Source organism: Bos taurus, chromosome 15, assembly GCF_002263795.3.
Source record: "Bos taurus isolate L1 Dominette 01449 registration number 42190680 breed Hereford chromosome 15, ARS-UCD2.0, whole genome shotgun sequence".
In the NCBI taxonomy this organism is placed as follows: Eukaryota; Metazoa; Chordata; class Mammalia; order Artiodactyla; family Bovidae; genus Bos; species Bos taurus.
The window spans coordinates 23,464,694-23,487,354 of NC_037342.1; the positions used below are offsets into that span (position 1 = coordinate 23,464,694).

The 22,661-nt window shown below is 44.6% G+C and overlaps 1 protein-coding gene across 24 annotated transcripts in view; it reads left to right on the forward strand.

The window, feature by feature from the left end:
* Nucleotides 1–7,727: 7,727 nt before the first annotated feature.
* Nucleotides 7,728–22,661, forward strand: part of NCAM1 (neural cell adhesion molecule 1) — a 362,241-nt gene continuing 347,307 nt past the window's right edge. For 23 of the 24 annotated variants that reach the window (XM_059874560.1, XM_010812341.4, XM_010812344.4 and 20 more), the window contains exon 1: nucleotides 7,882–8,129. In XM_059874560.1, coding sequence (XP_059730543.1) covers nucleotides 8,078–8,129 — 52 coding nt within the window. In that variant the 5' untranslated portion in view covers nucleotides 7,882–8,077. 24 annotated transcript variants of the gene reach the window in all.

Here is a 22,661-nt window from a genome sequence, read left to right on the forward strand (position 1 = left end):
AATTTGGAAAACTCAGCAGTGGCCACAGGACCGGAAAAGTTCAGTTTTCATTCCAATCCCAAAGAAAGGCAATGCCAAAGAATGCTCAAACCACTGCACAATTGCACTCATCTCACATGCTAGTAAAGTAATGCTCAAAATTCTCCAAGCCAGGCTTCAGCAATACGTGAACCGTGAACTTCTCCGATGTTCAAGCTGGTTTTAGAAAAAGCAGAGGAACCAGAGATTAAATTGCCAACATCCACTGGATCATCGAAAAAGCAAGAGAGTTCCAGAAAAACATCTATTTCTGCTTTATTGACTATGCCAAAGCCTTTGACTGTGTGGATCACAACAAACTGTGGAAAATTCTGAAAGAGATGGGAATACCAGACCACCTGACCTGCCTCTTGAGAAACCTGTATGCAGGTCAGGAAGCAACAGTTAGAACTGGACATGGAACAAAAGACTGGTTCCAAATAGGAAAAGGAGTACGTCAAGGCTGTATATTGTCACCTTGCTTATTTAACTTATATGCAGAGTACATCATGAGAAACGCTGGGCTGGAAGAAGCACAAGCTGGAATCAAGATTGCCAGGAGAAATATCAATAACCTCAGATATGCAGATGACATCACCCTTATGGCAGAAAGTGAAGAAGAACTAAAGAGCCTCTTGATGAAAGTGAAAGAAGAGAGTGAAAAAGTTGGCTTAAAATTCAACATTCAGAAAACTAAGATGTGGTCAGCTGCTCAGTTGTATATGACTCCATTGACTGTAGCCCACCAGACTCTTCTGTCCAAGGAATTTTCCAGGCAAGAATACTGGAGCAAGTTGCCATTTCCCACTCCAGGGGATCTTCCTGACACAGGGATCAAACCCATGACTCCTGCATCTCTTGCATTTGCAGGGAATTCTTTACCACTGAGCCACCTGGGAAGCCAGACCTTAAGAAAATGAAAATTAAAATTACAATGAGATACCACTTCATACTCATTAGGATGACTGTTGAAAGAAAGAAAGAGAAAGAGAGGAGGGAAAAAAAGAGGAAGGAAAAGAGGAAAGGAAAGAAGTGTGAGCAAGGTTGTAGAGAAAAGTTGGAACCTATGTGCGTCACTGATGGGAATGTAAAATAATGCCACTGCTGCTGCTAAGTCGCTTCAGTCGTGTCCGACTCTGTGCGACCCCATAGACGGTGGCCCACCAGGCTCCCCCGTCCCTGGGATTCTCCAGGCAAGAACACTGGAGTGGGTTGCCATTTCCTTCTCCAATGCATGAAAGGGAAAAGTGAAAGTGAAGTCGTTCAGTCGTGTCCGACTCTTCACGACCCCGTGGTCCGCAGCCTACCAGGCTCCTCTGTCCATGGGATTTTCCAGGCAAGAGTGCTGTGGAAAATGGTATGGCAATTCCTCAAACATAAAACCACATGATCCAGCAATTCCACTTCGAGGTGCATACCCAAAAGAAGTGAAACCAGAGACAGGAACAGATATTTACACATCCATGTTCATAGCAGCTATATTCACAATAATCAAAAGGTGGAAGCAACCCAAGTGTCCACTGATGAATGAATGGATAAACAAAATATGGGATATGCATACAATGGAAAATTTGACACATACTGCAACTTAGGTGAAGCTTGAAAACATTATGTTAAGTGAGATAAGGCACAAAAGGACACATGTATGATTGTTCTTATGTGTATGACTATTCAGGTTCATAGGAGAAGGTGATGGCACCCTACTCCAGTACTCTTGCCTGGAAAATCCCATGGATGGAGGAGCCTGGTGGGCTACAGTCCATGGGGTTGCTAAGAGTCGGACACAACTGAAGTGACTTAGCATACACAGCATTCAGGTTCATAGAGACAGAAAGTAGAATGGTTGTGACTGGGGACTGGAAGAAGAATGGGAATGGGGGTTTAATGAGTACAGAGTTTCAGTTGGAGAAGGTGAAAAGTTCTGGAGATAGATAATGGTGATGGTTGTTGTGATGTGAATGTATTTAATGCTACAGAAGTGTACACTTAAAGTGGTCAAAATGGTTAATTTTATGTTACATATATTTTCTCATAATAAAAAAAGAAAAAAAATATTTAACTTTCCTCCCAATTTTATTTTGATTTACAGCTAAAATTGTGTAGAGGATGCTGTGCTAAGCTGTCCAGAGGCCACTTTCAGGGCTGGAGGACTTGCTTCTCCACATGGGAGGATGCTCTCAGCCAATCAGCCTCAAGAGGTTGCCCTTGGCCGCAGACAGCTGCCTCTCCCCAGATCAAGCTGTGTTCCCCAGGCAGCCTGAATCCAACGACCATTCCACGCAAGGATATTACAACTAGTTTCACAGCTCCCAGGGTCTGACTGAGGCCTTGTGGGGCCTGCAGCAGGGCTTAACTTCTCCCTCGATCCAACCTGTTTGCTTCCTTTTTCATACAGGTGTTGAAAGCATTCTCTAATAAATTTCCTGCAAAATAATAAAAGGAAGGAAGGAAGAAAAAGAAAGAAAGATAAAGGATCCAAAATGACAACAGCACTCCTGCATTGTGATTCCACCATAAAAAACTGTCCTAACAACTAGATAAATACATGATGTGAGGCTTGAAATGTGGCCCTTCATCAGTGCAATGGTTTCTCTTTGCCTCCGTCCCATCCTTGGTTTTTGTAGTTTTTATCATCATTCAATAACCTCAGATATGCAGATGACACCACCCTTATGGCAGAAAGTGAAGAGGAACTCAAAAGCCTCTTGATGAAAGTGAAAGTGGAGAGTGAAAAAGTTGGCTTAAAGCTCAACATTCAGAAAACGAAGATCATGGCATCCGGTCCCACCACTTCATGGGAAATAGATGGGGAAACAGTGGAAACAGTGTCAGACTTTATTTTTCTGGGCTCCAAAATCACTACAGATGGTCACTGCAGCCATGAAATTAAAAGACGCTTACTCCTTGGAAGGAAAGTTATGACCAACCTAGATAGCATATTGAAAAGCAGAGACATTACTTTGCCAACAAAGGTTTGTCTAGTCAAGGCTATGATTTTTCCTGTGGTCATGTATGGATGTGAGAGTTGGACTGTGAAGAAGGCTGAGCACCAAAGAATTGATGCTTTTGAACCGTGATGTTGGAGAAGACTCTTGAGAGTCCCTTGGACTGCAAGGAGATCCAACCAGTCCATTCTGAAGATCAGCCCTGGGATTTCTTTGGAAGGAATGATGCTAAAGCTGAAACTTCAGTACTTTGGCCACCTCATGCGAAGAGTTGACTTCTTGGAAAAGACTCTGATGCTGGGAGGGATTGGGGGCAGGAGGAGAAGGGGAAGACAGAGGATGAGATGGCTGGATGGCATCACTGACTCGATGGACGTGAGTCTCAGTGAACTCCGGGAGTTGGTGATGGACAGGGAGGCCTGGCGTGCTGCAGTTCGTGGGGTCGCAAAGAGTCAGACACGACTGAGTGACTGATCTGACCTGATCTGATCATCATTCAGCTGGATTGATTGATGAGTGTGCACCCGTCCTTCAGCAGGGCCTGAGCGGCCTTGATCAGTGAGGGAAGCATGTCAGTGACCTAAGCCTCATCACCCAGCAGAACCTAGAAGTCATTTCTCCTGTCAACCAGATCAGGAATACGAGAAGCTAGGAGAGAGGTCACTCTAGCTCTGTGGTCCCCTTTCCTGGATCACACTCCCTGTCCAGGCTTGCCTCTCTCTCCCCAGTCTCTCCTAGCCCCAGCTCACTGTCTCTAGCTTTGGTCGTAGGCAACTGTGTTTCCCAGAATGTATTTCACTCATGTCAAATGTGAAATTGAGCTTCTTGGATATGTGTGGGCCCTGAGATTACGCCTTAGTTCTCCTTTTCAGCACCAACATGAAAGAAGTTGTAAAGGAGGAAAAATGTCCTTGAGGGCATTTGACTCTAGACTAAATTCATTTTTCCAGGCAGTCTAAGTTAGACAATAAGGTGGTGGTGATGGTGAACAGGAGTTAGCAGCCAATTGAATTGACTTTATAGCCTAATGATTAAATCTTTATAGTAAAGAGAAGAAAAGAAAACCTGTTTTCAAGTTTCCTTCTTCCTCGGGCTTGCCTTTCTCTCCTTGTCCTTATCACACTTGTGCTCCATCCTCATGCAGCTCCCCTGAGAGTGGTCCACATCCCCAGCTCTCCTTCCTGGCCAGTCTTCCATGCCTGGGAAAGTGATCTCTCCTGTTCCCTGTGAATGCTGCTCTCTCAGAGACCATTCATGACTTTCCAACAGTCAAGTCCAAGAAACTTTTAAGTCTTCTTATGTGACTGCTTCAAAACTTTCTTCTCCTTTTTATTTGGTGACATTATAATGTTCCATTTCTCTATCTCTCTGACCGCATTTTCACTCTTTGTTTGGCAGTTCCTTCTGCCCATAGTTTAAATATTGATGGACTCTGGGCTCCTCTCCATCTGACTGTCCATCTTCTGTACATCTCCACTTGGATGTAACTCAAACATCTCAGAATGCACATGTCCAGAGCTGACACCATTGCTCCTTGGCTTATTACCTTGTCCAAGTCTGCCCTTCCTCTTCCACCCCTGGTCAATGTCACCAGCAGCTACTTAATTGCTCACACTGGAAGCTTTGGCATCATTGCTTGCTTGAGATACTTGCCAGACATCCCTGAGTTAGAGATGTCTTCTTTGGCTCCCCTGAGTATGCTCAGTTGCTTAGTTGTGTCTGACTCTTTGTGACCCCATGGATGGTAGCCCACCAGGCTCCTCTGTCCACGAGATTTTCCTGGCAAGAAGGCTGGAGTGGGTTGCCACACCCTACTCCAGGGGATCTTCCAGACCCAGTGGTGGAACCCATTCTCCTGTGTCTCCTGTATTGCAGGCAGATTCTTTACTGCTGAACCATAGGGAAAGCCCTTGGCTCCCCCATACAAAATGCTAACCCTCCCCCAACTCCCTCTCCCTGTACCCTTCTTCATTGTCTCTTATTTGCTCATATCACCATCTGCATGCTATTTGTCAATTAATTTCTATCTTCCACATAAGAACAGAAGCCTATAAGGCAAAGATTCTCTTTTGTCCTCTGCTATGTCCTGAGTGTCTAGAACAGTGCTGGGCACCTAGTTGATACTGAATAAGTATTTGTTGAGTGAAAGAATGAATATGTATTTATTGCATGAAAGCAACTCTGATTTTTCCCCTGCCATAGACGCCAACCTTCAGAAAGTTCCAAAGTTCCACCGTTTTTGTCTCGGAAACAGTTCTCAAATCTGCACCCTGTTGGCTCCTTCTCCAGGGTCACTGTCTTGGATCAGGACCCACCCCTTTCAGAGCACTACTGGGGCCTCCCAGCTGTTCTTGCCATGGCTGATTTTATAGTCCATTCTCCATTTTACTAGGGAAGCTCCATCTCTGAAACAGTCCTGAGTGTCTCTTTCCTCTGCTTCAATCCCTGGATAGTCACACGATAGATACTCATTACGGTGGACCTGACAACCTGGGACCCCCCTGGGGAAAGAGGTCTGAGTAGGGACACAGTTCTGTCTCCTTTCAAAGTGAGGTTCAGGAAAGAGCTGTCACCCAGAACTCAGAGATGTGGGCACTGACAAGTGGAGAGCTGATGAACTGGACACAAGTGACGGATCCTGTTAAAAGAACACGGGAGAGACACATGGAGTGTGGACTGGAAGGACTGCAGGCCAGAATTCTAGAATGAGTCATCACAACAGAGAGCAACAGCGTTACAGGGCAGGGAGGGGCTGGAGAGAGACAGAGAGGGGGAAAAAAAAAGAAATTCAGTCATGCTGAAGTGAGATAGGATTTCCACACCTGCCTGTGTTGAAAAGCTAAAAATAGGAACATTTGGGGAAAAACTGTGAGGAATCTTTTAATTCCACAGATAGGGGCTATAGGGAAGGAGGTTGGCAGAGAAGGGTGTGTCTCTCACTCTTGGTAAAATTGGAAACAGAAAAATTATATTTTAGGTATTCCAACCTTCACTGTTTTCCTTGCCCCCTCAGGCCTGTTCTCCCCATCTTTCCCTGCTATCAAGTCTCTTCCTTAGGAAAAAGTCTAATATGTTTATCCACTTAAGTTTACAAGGCTTAATGTGACCATTTTACATGTTAGCCGAACCTCATGTCTGAAGCCAAAGATGCTTGGCTTCAATACAGCAACCATTAAAACAACAACAGTAACTATATAATTCATTGTACCCAGCACAAGGCTAAGCGCAGTGGTTGCTCAATAAATATTTACCAAAAGACTTCAAAAAGCATTATTTATATTATCAAACTCTGGACACAATCTAAATATTCAGCAATGCTAAAACCATTGAAGAACTTTGGAGATGCAGAAATACCACATTGCTATACAAGATTTCAAAAGACTTTTTAACAACTTGGGGAAATGCTTATCATGAGATGTTAGGGAAAATGAACAGCATTCAAAGCTCTACTAGACTATGTCAATGATAAAAATCATATGCATTTACAGAAGACTTAGAAAAGCTGTGGGTATCTCTGGAATCTGTGGGATTTGGGGGATATTTTTAGTTCTTTCCACTTCTATGTATTTTAAAGTTGGTATGAGGGAATTATTACAAAGCAAATGTTGTGAAAGATAGATTTGGGGGAGGAAGCCCTTTTTAGGTGCCCGTGTATTTCAGTCTGTTGGTGTGGCAGGCCTGGTCAAATACACGGGGGTGGGGAGATCGGGGAGGGGGGTGGGGGGGTCGGGGAGTGGGGAGTGCAAGCCTCTCCAGTAATGGAGGCTGGCTGGTTAACCAGCAGAGAACAGGTTTTAAAAGAGTGATACAGCAGTGGAGAGTCTGACCTTTGAAGAAAAATGGAGTGCATGGTGATGTTGGTTTACTGGTGCTTTGAACATAGGCAGGCAGCCTTCCACTGGGAGGGTTTCTCTGTGCTAGGCTAATAGGCTAGTCCAGCAGCTCGAACACTGCCAGCTCCTGAGTCTACCTCACCTTTTGTTCCTTAAACACTCAAGCCTTGCTCAGGGGCTGAAACATGCCTATTTTCACCCTGCTCCTCCACCCTTTTCTGTTTAAAATACAGCTGGAAGATTCATTGAAACTCTTAGTGTTGGTACCTCAGTGATGATCTTTATTAAAGTCTATAAGAACTGAGGTTGTAGCCCTTGTAAGAAAACACTATTTAATACAGTGCCTATACTATAAAACCTACATTAAAAAAAAAATCTTGGTTTATAACAGTTTTCAGCATTTGTAAACAAGAAAACCTTCAGTTATTTCTGAAAAGCCCTTCTAAACATCTGCGTTTTTCTCCTAACTTCAGTTGCTTCTCATCTCCTTCCCTTGGGATTTGTTGCCTCTGTGAGGCAAACTTCACAACAAGCATCGAACAAACCAATAAACAAAACCCAAACCAAACCCCACAACAGCGATCCCCATCCCTCTCCAAATTTCTAATTTCCTGCACTTAAAAAAATGAAGTCCTAGGCTATTCTTATAATTCAAGGATCTTAAGATCTAAATGGAGGATTTGACAACTTTGAAACCCTACGCAAACCTAAGATTTTCTTTTTATTATCTACTAGTTATTAAAGTACCCAAGCTTCCTGATGAAAGAAGGCTGGACGGCATTAAGGACCGCGGAGGCTTGGGAGAATTGTGCAAAGAAGAAATCCCAGCTCTGCCTGGAAGACTGCGTGTGAAACAGCCCGACTCCTCCGGCGGCTCCAGGCCACGTTTTGCAGGCGGCCGCATCTGCCTCCCCTGTCTCTCTTACCTCCTTGATGTGAGGCACTATTTGTGGCCGGCGTGGTGGAAGGACACAGTGAGGTTCTCACCCCCGCCCCCCGCCCCCAGCTCCCATCCCCAGTTCCATCAAAGCGAACCCGGGCCAGCGCAAGGATCTCCGAGTTGCTAGTGTGCTGAGGCTGGGACTGTCACTCATTCTCCGATCAGCGCGTGAACGCATCTCGGCAGCGGCTGGCAGGAAACAATTCTGCAAAAATAATCGTACTCAGCCTGGCAATTGTCTGCCCCTAGGTCTGTTGCTCTGCCGCCGTCCACACTCGCTGCAAGGGGGGGGGCAGAGAATTTACCGCGGCAAGAACATCCCTCCCGGCCAGCAGATTACAATGCTGCAAACTAAGAATCTCATCTGGACTTTGTTTTTCCTGGGAACTGCAGGTACATTTTCAAAATTATTATTCTCAATTTGATATGCTCATTGCCCTCTGCCCCCTCCTCGTCCCCCGAGGAACGCTGTTATTTGGGGGTGGTTTTACGTGGAATGCTAAGGGTGTTCATTTTCCTGGAGCTGAGGAAGGAGCGCGTTGTCCTTGCAGCCTAGCCGAACCCCGCGCCCTCCCGGGCTGCCTGGACCGGGACAGCCTCCCCTCGCAGCGAGCGCCGGGCGCCCCTCCAGCGCGCCCGCCCTTCCCACTTTGTGTGCCCGAGGCGCTGGGAGCCGAACCGTCCGCTCCCAGGGACGCTGCGGTCGCGCCGGCGATGGGCAGCGCTCCATCCCCGAAAGCGGGCGGCGGATGCCGTAGCTCGGTGGTGCAGCCACACAGGCTCGGCTTCCGTGGGGAAGGGGTTTTCAGCCCCTGCCCCACGAAGAGTGAACAATAAGGCCGGGGCAACCGCCCGCGATCGTTATTTCCCCGGGTCTAATAAAGTGGGACTCGCCGCCTTTGCGCCTACCCCCTTCCCTCCCCGCCCCGGAGAAATAACGGTTTGCAAAAATGGGGCGAAATGGGCAGAATCTCAGGGCTGTGTGGCCGTTGTTGCACCTCCCTGTCGATATGACGTTAGTTTTTCATTTGCCAAATTGCTGGTTAGTTGCAAAGCCTGCTCTCGGCCCAGAGCAAGGAGGGATGGGAGGGTCGAGCGCTGCGTTTTGACAGGAGGAAGTGCGGAGGGGCGGAGGGCGAGGAGGGCGTGATCTGGGCTGCCTGGTGTGTGTGTGCGCGCGTGTGTGCGCGCGTGTGCCTTCACACGCACCGCGAGCCCCGTGTTGCACGGTGCGAGAGAAGAATGGCAGGTAGCCTCTCGAAACACCTCGCCTCAGTCTCCTTTCTTTGGGCGAGGTTCCCGATCCTGGGAAAGTGCGAACAATAGGGAGCTAGGAGGAAGACAGTAGAGATGCTCCCGCGGGTGGAGGGGGCCGCGCCGCCGCCCAAAACACCTTGGCGGCCGGGAGGGAGGTGGTTTTTTGTTTTTTGGGTTTTTTTTTCCCCATTCGGGGTATTTCCATCCTAGCCTCCCTGGAAGATTTTTCTGTGCGTGCCCACCCTCCCCTCCAGCTGCTCACTCCACCCCACCCCGCCTCACCCCACCCTGCCTCACTCCACCCCACCCCGCCCCAGGATTTGCGTTTTGGAGCTGACGGACGGGAATAAAGGAGACTGGGATGCAGAGTGCTGGGTGGGGTGGGCGGACATTCTAGGCTGGGGGGTGGGGGGGCGTGTGCTGGGAGAAGCGCCCGATGAGAGCCGGGCGGAGGGGTCTGTGTGTTGCGACCGCCGCTGCCAGGCGCCGCTGGAGCGGCCGTAGACCGCCCGGCCGGAGTGCGGGAGAACGGGGAGCACCCAACGCGCCCCCTCCCCGGGTGGCACGAGAGCCGCGCGCGGCCGCCGCCTCCAGCCAACTCGGGTCTCTTCTCCAGCGACCAATCAGAGAGAGGCTGGCTGGGCGGGAAGCTGTGAGAGGCTTTTTATTTCGGCGCGGGTGGCGGCCCGGGGCTGCCAGCACGGTCTCCCGGTGCGCCAGCCTAACGGTCTCGCTCACCCCCCAAGCCCAGGCCGGGAGGAACCCCGCCCTGCGGCCGGCCCCCTGCCCGGCCCGCAGTTTCCGAGGAGATAACATGGAGTCGAGGTGGTCACAGGAAGGTCTCCCGGGCCGACCCGCCCGTGCTCGCCCACTCGCGCCTCCTGCACGCCGGCTTGGACCATCCCTCCCGCTCCTCTGGCACACACACGCGCACACACACACGGGCTCGCGCGCCCACGCCGAGCCGTCTGGGCCGGAGCGTGTGGCCCGGGAGGGCGCAGAGGCTGGGCGCACCGACGCGCGTGCGCTGACCGGCGCGCCTCGGGCCGGGGGCGACGCCGGGGGCGGGGCTTTGGCCGGCGGGGGCGAGCCTCCCGACGGGGGGCCAACCCCGGCTGACCCCTGGTTCTGTGCCCACTGCCCGGTGGCCAGGGGCGCCCTGTCAGGTCTTCTCACGTCGTGTCGGTAGGTCTCCGGCGCGCGATTGATTTCCCTGCACCGCACGAGTGTGTTTGTGTGATTCTGGGGCCTTCTGTCCCCTAGGTGGGGGCATGACCATACAGACCTGATCTTTGAGGGGCTCTGGGGGATCGCTCAGCTGTCCCCAACCCCGTGATGGGTGTAGCTCTTGGTGTCGGGATTCCCTAGGGAGTTATAGCAGGTACACGCCCAGGGAATCCCAGATTGGCTGTTCTTGGCTGCCAAGGTATGGGTGGCTTTCTGACCAGTGTTTGGAATGAAAGCACCCTCTTTCGAGGGCCCTAGTAACGTGAGGATGGGGAGAAGGCAGAACGAACGAGAAACACATGCAAGGTTGCTTAACAAAAGAAAGAAGTTGAGCGGTTTTCCAAAGAAATAATTTTCCATTAAAGTATTGTTTTCACCATTGAAAAAACCAATGTAGAGTTCAAGTCAGAGGGGCAGGACAGAAACAGAAATAACAGAGCAGTCTTGCTCTCTCTCCCTCTTTCTCTCTCTCCCACCCACACACACATACACACACGTTTTAGGGTTGTTGTTGTTTGTTTGTTTGTTTGTTTGCCTCCAATATTCTAGCATCTCCAGGGACAATGGTAGTTAAGTCACTGCCCGGCTGGGAACACATGAAAATGTAAATGTAAGGTGTGTTCATCTTAATATACCAAAGGAATTGTGTCTGCTGTCATTTTGGTGCCTTCTGCTCCTTAGTAATAAAGTGAAAGGTTGTGGAATTACACATTTGAGTTTATCGTGATGCCGTTTTAGATGTTTTGTGGGAAAATTGCTTGAATGATCTGGAATGGTTGTTAAGTCATATTTATTTGATAATTTTTGCAATTCTCTGCCAACTTGGAAGAGTCAGGGAGTGATCAGGACTGGTTTTCTAATAAGTTGCACCAGATTAAGAACAAAGAGCACCTTTGCTACCCAAAAGCTAGCTTGCATGTATATATATAATACATATTGATATCATTCTCTAAATGAATTAAGATATGTTTCAGCAGAATTTGCTGTCAATACAGTTACGGTGAGCTAAAATTTTTTTTGATCAGTTTTCATTTTAAGATCAGTAATGTATGTTTCTGAACAAAGTTTAATGGAATGTAATAGAGCTGTGCTGTGCTTAATCTCTCAGCTGTGTCAGACTCTTTGCGACCCGAAGGACTGTAGCTTGCCAGGCTCCTCTGTCCATGGCATTTCACAAGCCCACTGGAGTGAGCTGCCATTTCCTTCTCCAGGAAATCTTCCTGACCCACGAATTGAACTCTCATCTCTTGCACTGGCAGGCAGATTCTTCACTCCTGAGCCACCAGGGAATCTCATAGTCTAACACTTAACTGTTTTGTAGAGTCAGTTTTTCAAGAAGCTTCCCCTGTCTTCCCCTGACAGATTAAACTTGATGACTTCTTCCCAGATACCTTTACCAAGAATCTTTTTTTTTTTTTTTGAAAATAATGTTAAAATAGCAGGACACATGCTTGTTCCATAAGGTGGTTCATCGAAGTCTCTATGCTAATTGATTAAGCTATGGGTTTGTTGATTTAAATGGTGGTTGTTTCTTGAGTTTGATAGTTCAAGAATTAAAGTAGTAATTGTTTGCAAAAAACTTCATGGTGTGGATGTGCTGTTTTCAAGGACTGTAGGTGCTTAGTCAAAGCAGCAATAAGAGAGGAAAAAACCCCCAATTTTGAGAGTTTTGCATAGCACTTTTCTTTAGAATACATTTATCATTAATTAGCTTCCTCAGATAGGTAATATGTTATTTAATGTAAGTGATCTATATCTGTATTTTTTTTTCTGTCATAGGGAACATCCTAATTGCCTTTCAAAATAAATAGCACCATTTTGTCATTCAAATACTAATCTTTTGACGTGACAGATGTTTTTGTTTGCTGCAGAACCTAGTTTTGTAAATTACAGACAGTATCTTGTAAACTTCACACTGCTTGAAATAGGGACTTCAGAATTTCTGATCCAAGCAGAGTCTTTTAAGGTGACAAAGCCTCTATTTAATATTAGTTTGATGAATTCCCCACCTTTACGTCTTCACAGTTAAAGGACGGGGGCTGCTTCCCAGACTGAAAGGGACTTCAGTGCTGATGGCACACCTCCAAAGATATTTTACAGACAGTCCTTCCTGTCTTGGTGAAAAGTAAGTGATTGACTACCTGTTGCTAATGAACGGTTTGAACTTTCCCTGCTGATCTTGGTTCTGCGGTGCCGGAGAGCAGAACCAGTCAACAGGGAGAGGAGAGAAGAGATTGGCACCTGCCCTCGTCAGTCTTCTGGGAACAGTCACTCTGGCAGGAGACAAAGGCATTTTTAAAAGGCTCTCCTGTGCTACTTAAGTATTGAGGTTTTGAGCACACACATGTCTTATGCTGTCAATATAAATATTTAAATGTAAATTCCATAATTGATAATTCTTCAGTTTAGGTATTATTAATCCGTCAATTCACCTAACACTATATAGGCTGAGAAACTTCTGAAATGTTAAAAGAAGGGGCAGGAAATTATACATAGCACTTTTTTCCAACCTTAAAAATGAATTACAAATTAAACCACATTGAAAACTTGACTCTGCAGGCCATATAATGATAACGGCTGTTTGAGGTTTGAATCAAGAAGGCAAGGTTAAGATTCCTTTAGTTAAAAAGGAAGAAACAATACGATTCAGAGAAGGATTTTATACATCTCTTAAAATACTCAATGAGGCTTTGAGCAGTATTGTCAGAGTCAGCCTCTTAGGAAGAGTGAATACCCAAGGACCTCTCCGAGTCTTGATGAATAGGTCTCTATGAGATCCAGAGTTTCTCATATGAGAAAACCGTGTCGTGAACCTACTATCAGCGATACAGGCAAATGTCCTTAACTACTGTAGAGTGGTACCACACAGAAGGCCATCTGAAGGTCAGAGGCATGTCAACTCTAGCCCTTTTTGTTACTGCATCTTAGTGCCACACTGAAAACCATTTGCTGCTGTACAGGGATGGAAATTATTTGGCGTTGCCAGTGGTGCCATTATGCCCTTTTGTTTCACCGTGTTGAAACGCCGTCTCTTGGCTGAAGATCCTCATTAGGAGCACTGCCTTTTGATGTTGGTGTGGGTGCCAATGGCGGCCTTTCAGGCACGTTCAATACACTACACTTGATATGCTGTTAGGCCGTGTCTACACGCAGCCACTGAGTTCACTGTTTTCAGTTAGGTAGCCACACTTTTTCTTTCCTGCAGAATTAATTTGATTTCCAAGCAATCACTCAAAGAGGACTGTGCTAGAAGAAGAAAACATTTGGTCTGTCTTGTGTATTTGTGCATGTGTGTGTTTTAAAGGTTTTAATAAACCTGTTAGGCATTCTTTTTCTCCAGATATATGTAGATATGATTGTAGATGTGACTTCAGTTCAAAGATTGCCTCACTGGTGGGACTTGACAGGCTTTTGTCTAACCTGTGTTCCACTGGATATGCTCACTGAGTACGTTTTGATTTGTAGCTGCAAACCCTGGCAACATCTGGCCCTGTTTTCCATCCTGTACCATTCCTGAGAGATCAGATTACCTCACCATTTAGGAATATTCATAGTGGTGTCATGCCAGTAGGGATTGGGTTATAATAGGTATTCTCTTAAATAGTTCATCAAATATGTTTATTGAGTGCCAGCTTTTTATCATCAGCTCTGTGGCGAATTACAAAGCACTGTGATGACCTAATTTCTGCTGTCAAGGAACCCTACGAGTAGGAGAGCCTAGAGATTAAGAGTGGCCGGTGGCCCTCGGGTGACACCCCAGGCACATAGATCCTTTATTAGTTGTCTGATCCCGGGTGAGTCAATTCAGTTCTCTAAGTTCATTTCCTCTTCTGTGAGGTGGGAAAATTAGCAATACCTCCTTGTTAGAGACCTTGTGAATATTTTAGAATGCACATGAGCTGTGCTTATTAAAGAGAAAGAGGGGTGTATATGGGTCTAGAAAAAAAAATTATTCAGACATCATGCTCTCTTTTTAGATAGACTTTAAAAAAGGATGTTAAAATACTGTATTTCATTGATTAGAACTAGATTCTTAAAAATCTTGTTTTAAATATGCCTGCCATGTTGTTGGTTATGAATACTTCAGAGAGAAGGGGGTCTTGGGAAGTTGAAAGTTGTTAGCAAAAGGATTCTGGGTTTCATGGGGCCGAAAGGTCTGTGATTTTGAAGGCAATTCAGAACTTTCTTGCTTCTGACCGTGAGCACAGGTTCAGGTCACCAGATCCGCATCGCCCCCCGAGCCTTGGAAGGAACCCATGCAGCTAAGGAGTCCATGCAAACACCTGACTTGCCGTGGCAACTGTGTTGGCCTGCCTGGGCCCACTCGCCTGAGAATACAAACTAATTGTTCCAGCGTGTACCTATACCTCGTAAAGGTTGTTTGTGTAGTGCTTTGAAGATGAGAGCCATGTATCAAAATCAAAGTTATTTTTGAAAAGAAAAAGCTATTTGACCTATATTTTATAGACTGTCTTTAGTGAGAACTGAGGTGATTAAATATGTCTCACTGCAGATATTTTTATAAATTACAAACTGGAATAAAAATAAGGTAATTGCTCTTTTTACTGAGATGAGTCAAACATAAGTGCCCTATTGGTGAAGCTGGAAGAGGTTTGCCAACTAAAGGCATAGGATACTGGAGAAGAGACTGATGGTTTTGTTGTAGCCATCAAAGGGGATAAACTGGATATGTAATCCTAATTAGTGTATCTGGTTTATCATCTGTATACAATTCACAGAGGTTTTGATCATTGTGTCTTTTAATCTTCATATCTTTTATTTGGTAAATATTAATCAAGTAGGTGCTGGGTGCTAGGAATGCAGTGGTAAACTTAACATACATCATCTCTGTATAGAGCTTCCAGTCTAAGACTGTGGAGGAATATAGACATTAAAGTAATTCACGCACATCTTTATAGTTACATATTCTGATTAAAAACTAAGAAAAGGAGCAGGGTGCTATGAGATATTATCAGGGGGACATCCATCTTTGGGTAGTTGGGGAGGTAAACAGGTAACGTTTAAAAACCTCTCTGTGAAGTAGGAAGGACAGATGCTCCTCTTAGTTGAAGGCATGGTTGATTGACTGCTTAACAAATCTTGGTTGAATCACAACAGACATTCCTGACTTTCTCAATTTAGCGAACTTTCCTGAAACCTTGTGATGGTCAAACAGTTTCAGGAATTGTGCTGGGTTTCAGTTATGAGTCGAGTAAGGCGTGTCTCTGCTTCTGGAGCTTACCATCCAGTGTGGGGGAGACATCCTGTACTTATAAATACAGACATGAATTAAATACCATTGGAGCACAAGGAAGGAAACAAGTAATTCGGCTTGGGGCTCTCTTGAGGTGGGTAAGGGGCGTCAGTTTGCCTTCAGTGGATGGAGGAGGAAGAAGAGGTGATTCAGTAGAACCAACGCATAGAGACGTGGATGTATACAGTCGTATCTAGGGAACAGTGTAGGGTGCTTGGGGAGAAATGGCCAGAGATGAGGAGAAAAAACAATTTTCGGGGCCAGATTGTGTTAGGTCTTGAAACAGAAACTGAGGCTAGGAGAGTAAGTAAGTGATTTACTCAGGTGAAGCGCAGACTGTAACTTTTCTCTGACTGCATTTCATCCTTTTCTAAGGTTAGGATAATTTGAATACATATAGGATCAGCCAGGCCTCCCCGGTGGCTCCGTGGTAACGAATGTGCCTATAGGGCCGGAAATATCGAAGACAAGCATTCGATCCCTGGATTGGGAAGAACCCCTGGAGTAGGAAATAACAACCCACTCCAGTATTCTTGCCTGGAGAATCCAGTGGACAGAGGAGCCTGGCAGGCTACAGTCCACGGGGTCGAAAGAGTCAAACACGACTGAGGTGACTTAGCACAGCATCAGAGTACATGCCAAGCAAAGGTGAACTTGCTTGGCTTCTGGATCTGATGGAAATAAGGGGGGAGTGGTAGGCAGTATTAAGAGCTTTGGAGTCTGACAGGTCTAGGTCAAAGTCACTGTCATTGACATTCCACAAGTTGCTGCATTTCTGAGCTCGCCCCCTCTCTGTAAAATGGGAAAAGTGACACCTGCATTGTGGGTCTTGGTGAGCTTAACTAATTCACATATGCAAGGTGGATAATATCTTACACATATGTAAGATGGATACTGGAAGTGAGCTCTGAAGAATTGGTGCTTTTGAACTGTGGTGTTAGAGAAAACTCTTGAGAGTCCCTTGGACTGTAAGGAGATCAAACCAAACCCTAAAGGAAATCAGTCCTGATTATTCATTGGAGGGACTGATGCTGAAGTTGAAGCTCCAATACTTTGGCCACCTGATGCAAAGAACTGACTCATTGGGAAAGACCCTGATGCTGGGAAAGATTGAAGGCAGGAGGAGAAGGGGACAACAGAAAATGAGATGGTTGGATGGCATCACCGACTTGATGGACGTGAATTTGAGCAAGCTGTGGGAGTTGGTGATGGACAGGGAAGCCTGGTGTGCTGCAGTCCATGGAGTTGCAAAGAGTTGGACATAACTGAGCGACTGAACTGAATGGAACGCAGTATTTGTTTTTAAAGTTCATTCTCCATGGAGGTTTTGTTTGAAATGGTTATTAAACAGGTGTAAATGGGATGTGCAGAGTTGGTGCTGGAAGCCGAGGGGAAAAACAAAATACATTTAAGTGTATTATACTGGTCCTGCAGAGGCTTTCAGATGGCTGGGGCGAAGACACTTAGTTCAGATGGTAGGAAATCCTGAAAGATACTGTGTGAGTAAGTGCCTAGAGAGAAGGAGGCAGGCAGTAATTGTGAGAATTATTCAGAAAGCCAAAAATCATCTTAGTTGGTTTTCGTGTCTGGAAAAAGGTGTGGCAGAGCTACTGATCTCAAGCTCCAGGGACACAGGATAAATAAGAGGAAGGACCAGTTCTCTGTAGGAGGAGATGCGTCTAGCTGGAGGATCCTTGGTATTGAGGAGCAATGAAAGCAGACTGGATGTTGGCACAGGTCTTATTAAAATCGTAAATGCTAAACAAAGGAGGGGGTGCTACTGGGGATGTAAGAAAAATCATTTTTTAAAATATTTAAGGGTATAGTCAGCTACAGCAATGGAATATCTGCTGTGTTAGGCTCTGCGTTTGATGCCAGCTGTGAATTAGCGGAGAATTGTTGCAGACCTTAAAGGAAGTTTTAGTTTTATGTGGCAAGCACTATAGGGGCTGGACAAAATTGTGAGTTGGTGAAAGGATTTTTGCTGCATTATAAAAAGTCAGCTAGATGATGGAGAACTTAGAGGCTGGGAGGTGGGAGATCCAGTTAAAGCTGCTCTGAAGGCCTGTGAAGTGCAATGAAAGTCTTTTGTTTTAAGAGTAGGAAGATGTGTATGTGAAGAAAGGGAACAATTGGGCTTAGATTTAAAAGATTTGGGTTCAGCATTTGGCTCTGTTACCAACTAGTCTAGTTAATCTGTGAAAGTTGCTTAATATCTTCAAACTGTAATTTCCTCATTTGAATAGGAAAATCAAATCAAATAATTCACCACAAACCAAAATATTTAACTATACCTTTTATTAATACACACACAGCTGAAAAGTCTTACAAAAATCAAATTTTGTGTATCAGAGCTGCTTGTTAAAGAAATACAACTGTGATATATCTATATTTTATAAAGCAGATAATCTTGGAAAGATACACTTGTGGTAACTTTGGGTAAGAATGAAAAGGATCCACAGCTGACACCCTGGAGATCACAAATCAGCCAGAAAGGGAAATGATAGGTCCAAAATGGTAGCAGATTGAGATAGAAAAACATTGATGCTGTAAACCCAAAGTAATGCAATAATCATGGTACTGTCAGCCTGATAGGGAATTGGGAAGAAGGGCTTACCTTGGATGAAGAATGGATACCCTCAGTTTTATGCACATTACTACTATTACTACTAAGTCGCTTCAGTTGTGTCTGACTCTGTGCGACCCCATAGACGGCAGCCCACCAGGCTCCTCCGTCCCTGGGATTCCCCAGGCAAGAACACTGGAGTGGGTTGCCATTTCCTCCTCCAATGCATGAAAGTGAAACGTGAAAGTGAAGTCGCTCAGTCGTTTGCGACTCTTCGCAACCCCATGGACTGCAGCCTACCAGGCTCCTCCGTCCATGGGATTTTCCAGGCAAGAGTACTGGAGTGGGGTGCCATTGCCTTCTCCGTTTATGCGCATTAGGTTTTAGGAAAAAATTGGGCATCTATGTGTCTTAACTTATAGGTCAATATTTTTCAACCATGGGTGGTGGAATCTATTCAGTTGGCTTCTACTAGTGTTAAAGAAAGGAAGGAAGGGGGAAAGAGGGAGAAAGAAGAAATGGAATAAAATAGAAAGAGTATATCTTATACAGTAAGGGTAGATACTGTTTTGTGAAACTTTTGTTGATCTGGTTGTAATGGAAAACATATATCATGTTATGACTCGGGTCAAAAGAGTTAGAAAGCTAATGTCATAGATGAAAGAATATAGGACTAGAGAGAAGGGAAAACTGTCTGTAGTGCAGAGAAGGGATTGGGAAGAGATTTAATGGGTTTGTGGGGAGAGGGAGAAGCAATATCAGTGAAAATACTTACTGAGCATTGCTGCAGTCTGTTAGCTGCAGATGTAAAACAAAACCCCAAAACTCTCAAGTACAATTCCTTGATAGTAAGAGAGCTTACTGTCTAGTAGAGAATGAAAAGACGGCTGGGAATACCAGGTAGCATTTAAAGCCAGTACGTGGCTCAGAGTGTCGAGGCAAGATAAAGATTGCTTGTGCACCAGGGGAGATTGGAAAACTCTTCACAGTGTGATTGAGAGCTGAAAGAGGTTTAAAGGAAGGATTTAGCATGGATGAGGTATGTTAAACTGTTGCATGTTTGGGTGGAAGCTTGGAGGTAACCCAGCTAAGGAGATCAAGAAGACAGTCATAGTAGTCTATATTTTTAATCCTTTTTCAGTGGAGGGAAAACACCATGAATTACAACTGGTACATTGTGGAGTCTTTATCACACCTGGAGTATTTATGTTGTTGTATTTATGTAGCATCTAGAATGGTACTTGTCCATAATTTATGAAGTGATGGTGAACAAATAAAGGGGACCAGAGCCTCGCAAGTATGAATGCCTGGGTTAGAGAAGGATAATAATGTTAACTAGAAGACTTGGAAAGCAAATGGAATTTATAAGCATAATCTCAGTTTTGTTTTAAAAATCTTTTTCACTTTTTAAGACTGAAAGAAGATTATTTTTATATACAACCTGAGCTTTCTCTAATGAGCTTTATGTTCCAGTTGCAAAACAAATGGTGCCATGACAAAGAGGGCAGCGGTGCTTGTTGTGGTTAGGAGAATAAGGAGGATGAGACTCAAGGAGAATCTTTGGATTTGGAGGAGAATGGAAATGTTAGAGTAATTTCAGTCGGAGAGTGAAATTCAAGTTCTTAGAGTCAAAGGTGGAGGAAGAGCTGATACCTTAAGACACTTGGCCAAAAAGAAGGGGAGAAGAGGTCGTTGGGAAGGCTGCAAGCTCAGGGCCATCTGGCACTACCCACACACCAAGGGAAAGAGCCAAGAGAGACTGGTAGGAACACGCACACACCTTTTTAAAAATTTCTAAACATTTTTATTATTGCCAAAGAAATCCCATACCCATTAGTCATTAGTTTTCTTTCTTTTTTTTTTAATTTTACTTTATTTTTAAGCTTTACATAATTGTATTAGTTTTGCCAAATATCAAAATGAATCCACCACAGGTATACATGTGTTCCCCATCCTGAACCCTCTTCCCTCCTCCCTCCCCATACCATCCCTCTAGTCATTAGTTTTCATGGAAAATCTTCTAAAATCTGTCCTGCCTGTCACATTTTAGACGCATTGCTTTTATCAGATCAGCAGAGGAGTGGATGGTAATGGTTGAGATTGACCACTTTCCAGTGTTCTTCTGTTTATATTTCATCTCCCAAGTGTCTGTTCTGTCCACAGTAGGTTCCGCCAATCACCAGTGAAGCTGTGGTTGCTATATGATAATTCTATTCAGGACGCAAATGGAAACCTTAAAGACCTGCTGTTGTATGCATGAGAAGATCTAAGTTCAGTGCAGGCGCTTTGATTTAAATTGATATTATAAATTACCTTCCTTTCTTAATTTACTGTTTTTGGTGTTCTGTAGGCAGTGCATACTGTAGGGGGGTGCCCCATGGATCTTTTATATCAAATTTGATTTTGAAAGGTGGCTTTCCTGCTGTCCATGACCTTGAGCCAATAATTGAATCTCTCCAAAAACTCAGTTTATTTATCTGTGAGACAGGGATAATAATACCTACCTAAAAGGGTTATTGTGAAGATAAAATGAGGTAATTCATACAACTGTCTGGCACATAGTAAACTCAGCCATTTTTTCCCCATTTCCTTTCTTTCTGCTAAAGTTCACAGTGAAGGGGTGCACACTGTTGGATTTAAGTATTGATTATAATTAGACTCACATTTTCTTCCATTTATTTTTCATTCTCTGAGAGTTCAGAGTTGAACTCACCATTGAGTTGCGACTGAGTTAGAAATGCCATGGCTGATTGCTTAGCTGTTTTATCTTTAGTGAAAGCAAAGTGGTCTCGATTTTGAGAAAAGTAGAAGTTTATAGAACAAATGAGTTCATATAGATTCTTCTTTCTATTTGCATAGAGTTAATATTAAACTTGTCAATGGTGGAGGCATGTTCAGTTCAGTCGCTTGGTTGTGTCCGACTCTTTGAGACCCCATGAACTGCAGCACGCCAGGCTTCCCTGTCCATCGCTAACTCCCAGAGCTTACTAAAACTCATGTCCATCAGGTTGGTAATGCCATCCAACCATCTCATCCTCTGTCGTCCCCTTCTCTTCCTGCCTTCACTCTTTCCCAGCATCAGGGTATATTTAAGTAATGGCTGCTGATAAAGACCCTGTTAGTAGCACTTCATTAATAATGGAAGTCGTTTGTCTGGCAGCCTTTCTTTTTTGGAGCATGAAGAATGAAAATTAAGAGAAAGAATGAAGAAGTGAAGGAATGAAGCCTCTGGATAGCCAAAATAGATAACCCCCAAGTCCATGCACTGAACTGTATGCATTTCATCTGTAGTGTAAGTTGCTCAGTCGTGTCCGACTCTTTGTGACCCCGTGGACTGTAGCCTGCCAGGCTCCTCTGTCCATGGGACTTGATTCGTTAGACATTAAATAAAGACATTAGACCTTTATTCAGAAAGAGCTCATATATTCTTAATTAATTTCTACACTCTACCACATTTATAAAGACTCCTATATTCAGATTAACATCAAGGAAACATGACTGCTACGTACAGGTACACTGATGGAAGAAGATGCAGTAACTTGAATGGATGGGAAAATGCTGAGAATCAAACTCAAGAACATAGAAAACATGTCACTCTTAGCCATTTAGTATTTGGTTAAAAAAAAAAAAAAAGCCCTATGCATCACAGATGCTAAGGGAATGTCTCTAAAACAGTGCAGTATAAATAATGCCTATTCATAACTAAACCTCATTTTCAAGCAGCAGGCAACAATTAAACCGATTCAGTTATTGAGCATATGTCTTTTGTGTTCAGCTCTGTGCTAGGTGCTAAAGGAGCTATGATTTTTTCCCATATAGTTGAAAAATAAAGCAAACATAAGCATAGGTACCATTATCTATGAAAGAGGTAATGTAATTAGTGTTAGTCATCTGGAAAATTGACTCGACACATTCTAATCCCCAAGGATTTAGGACAAAGATTTCATATTTCATTCTTATAAAGTGACTTTGTCATACTATATAGCTTCTCAGCTTGGCTTGCAGCCCACAGTTATTTACCATTAAGATAAGGTGGGTCAGCTCGTTTGTCTTTTCTCTGCTAAGTTATACTAAATATTTCTTGAGATTAAAGATCCTAACTAGTCAAGCAATTGCAATTACTTGGTTGTCATCCCTCTCTTCTTTCCTGAATTTAATGTTGCTTTTGGAAAATTGAACTGTCCACATTTAAAAAGTTAAATAATTTTATGACTTGAAACAAAAAGCATTCATCCCCAGTCCCAGCTCTTTCTACTCCATCTTACTCCTCCTTAGCCCTCCAACCTTAGATTTTGACCCCTCTGAAACAACCACTTTCTACTCATTTATCTGTTTCCACATTTTTATCTCCATATTTATACTTTCTTAATTCCCAGTTTCATTGGAAGTACTGATGCTGAGGCTGAAACTCCAGTACTTTGGCCACCTCATACGAAGAGTTGACTCATTGGAAAAGACCCTGATGCTGGGAGGGATTGGGGGCAGGAGGAGAAGGGGACGACAGAGGATGAGATGGCTGGATGGCATCACCGACTCAATGGACGTGAGTCTGAGTGAACTCCGGGAGTTGGTGATGGACAGGGAGGCCTGGCGTGCTGCGATTCATGGGGTCACAAAGAGT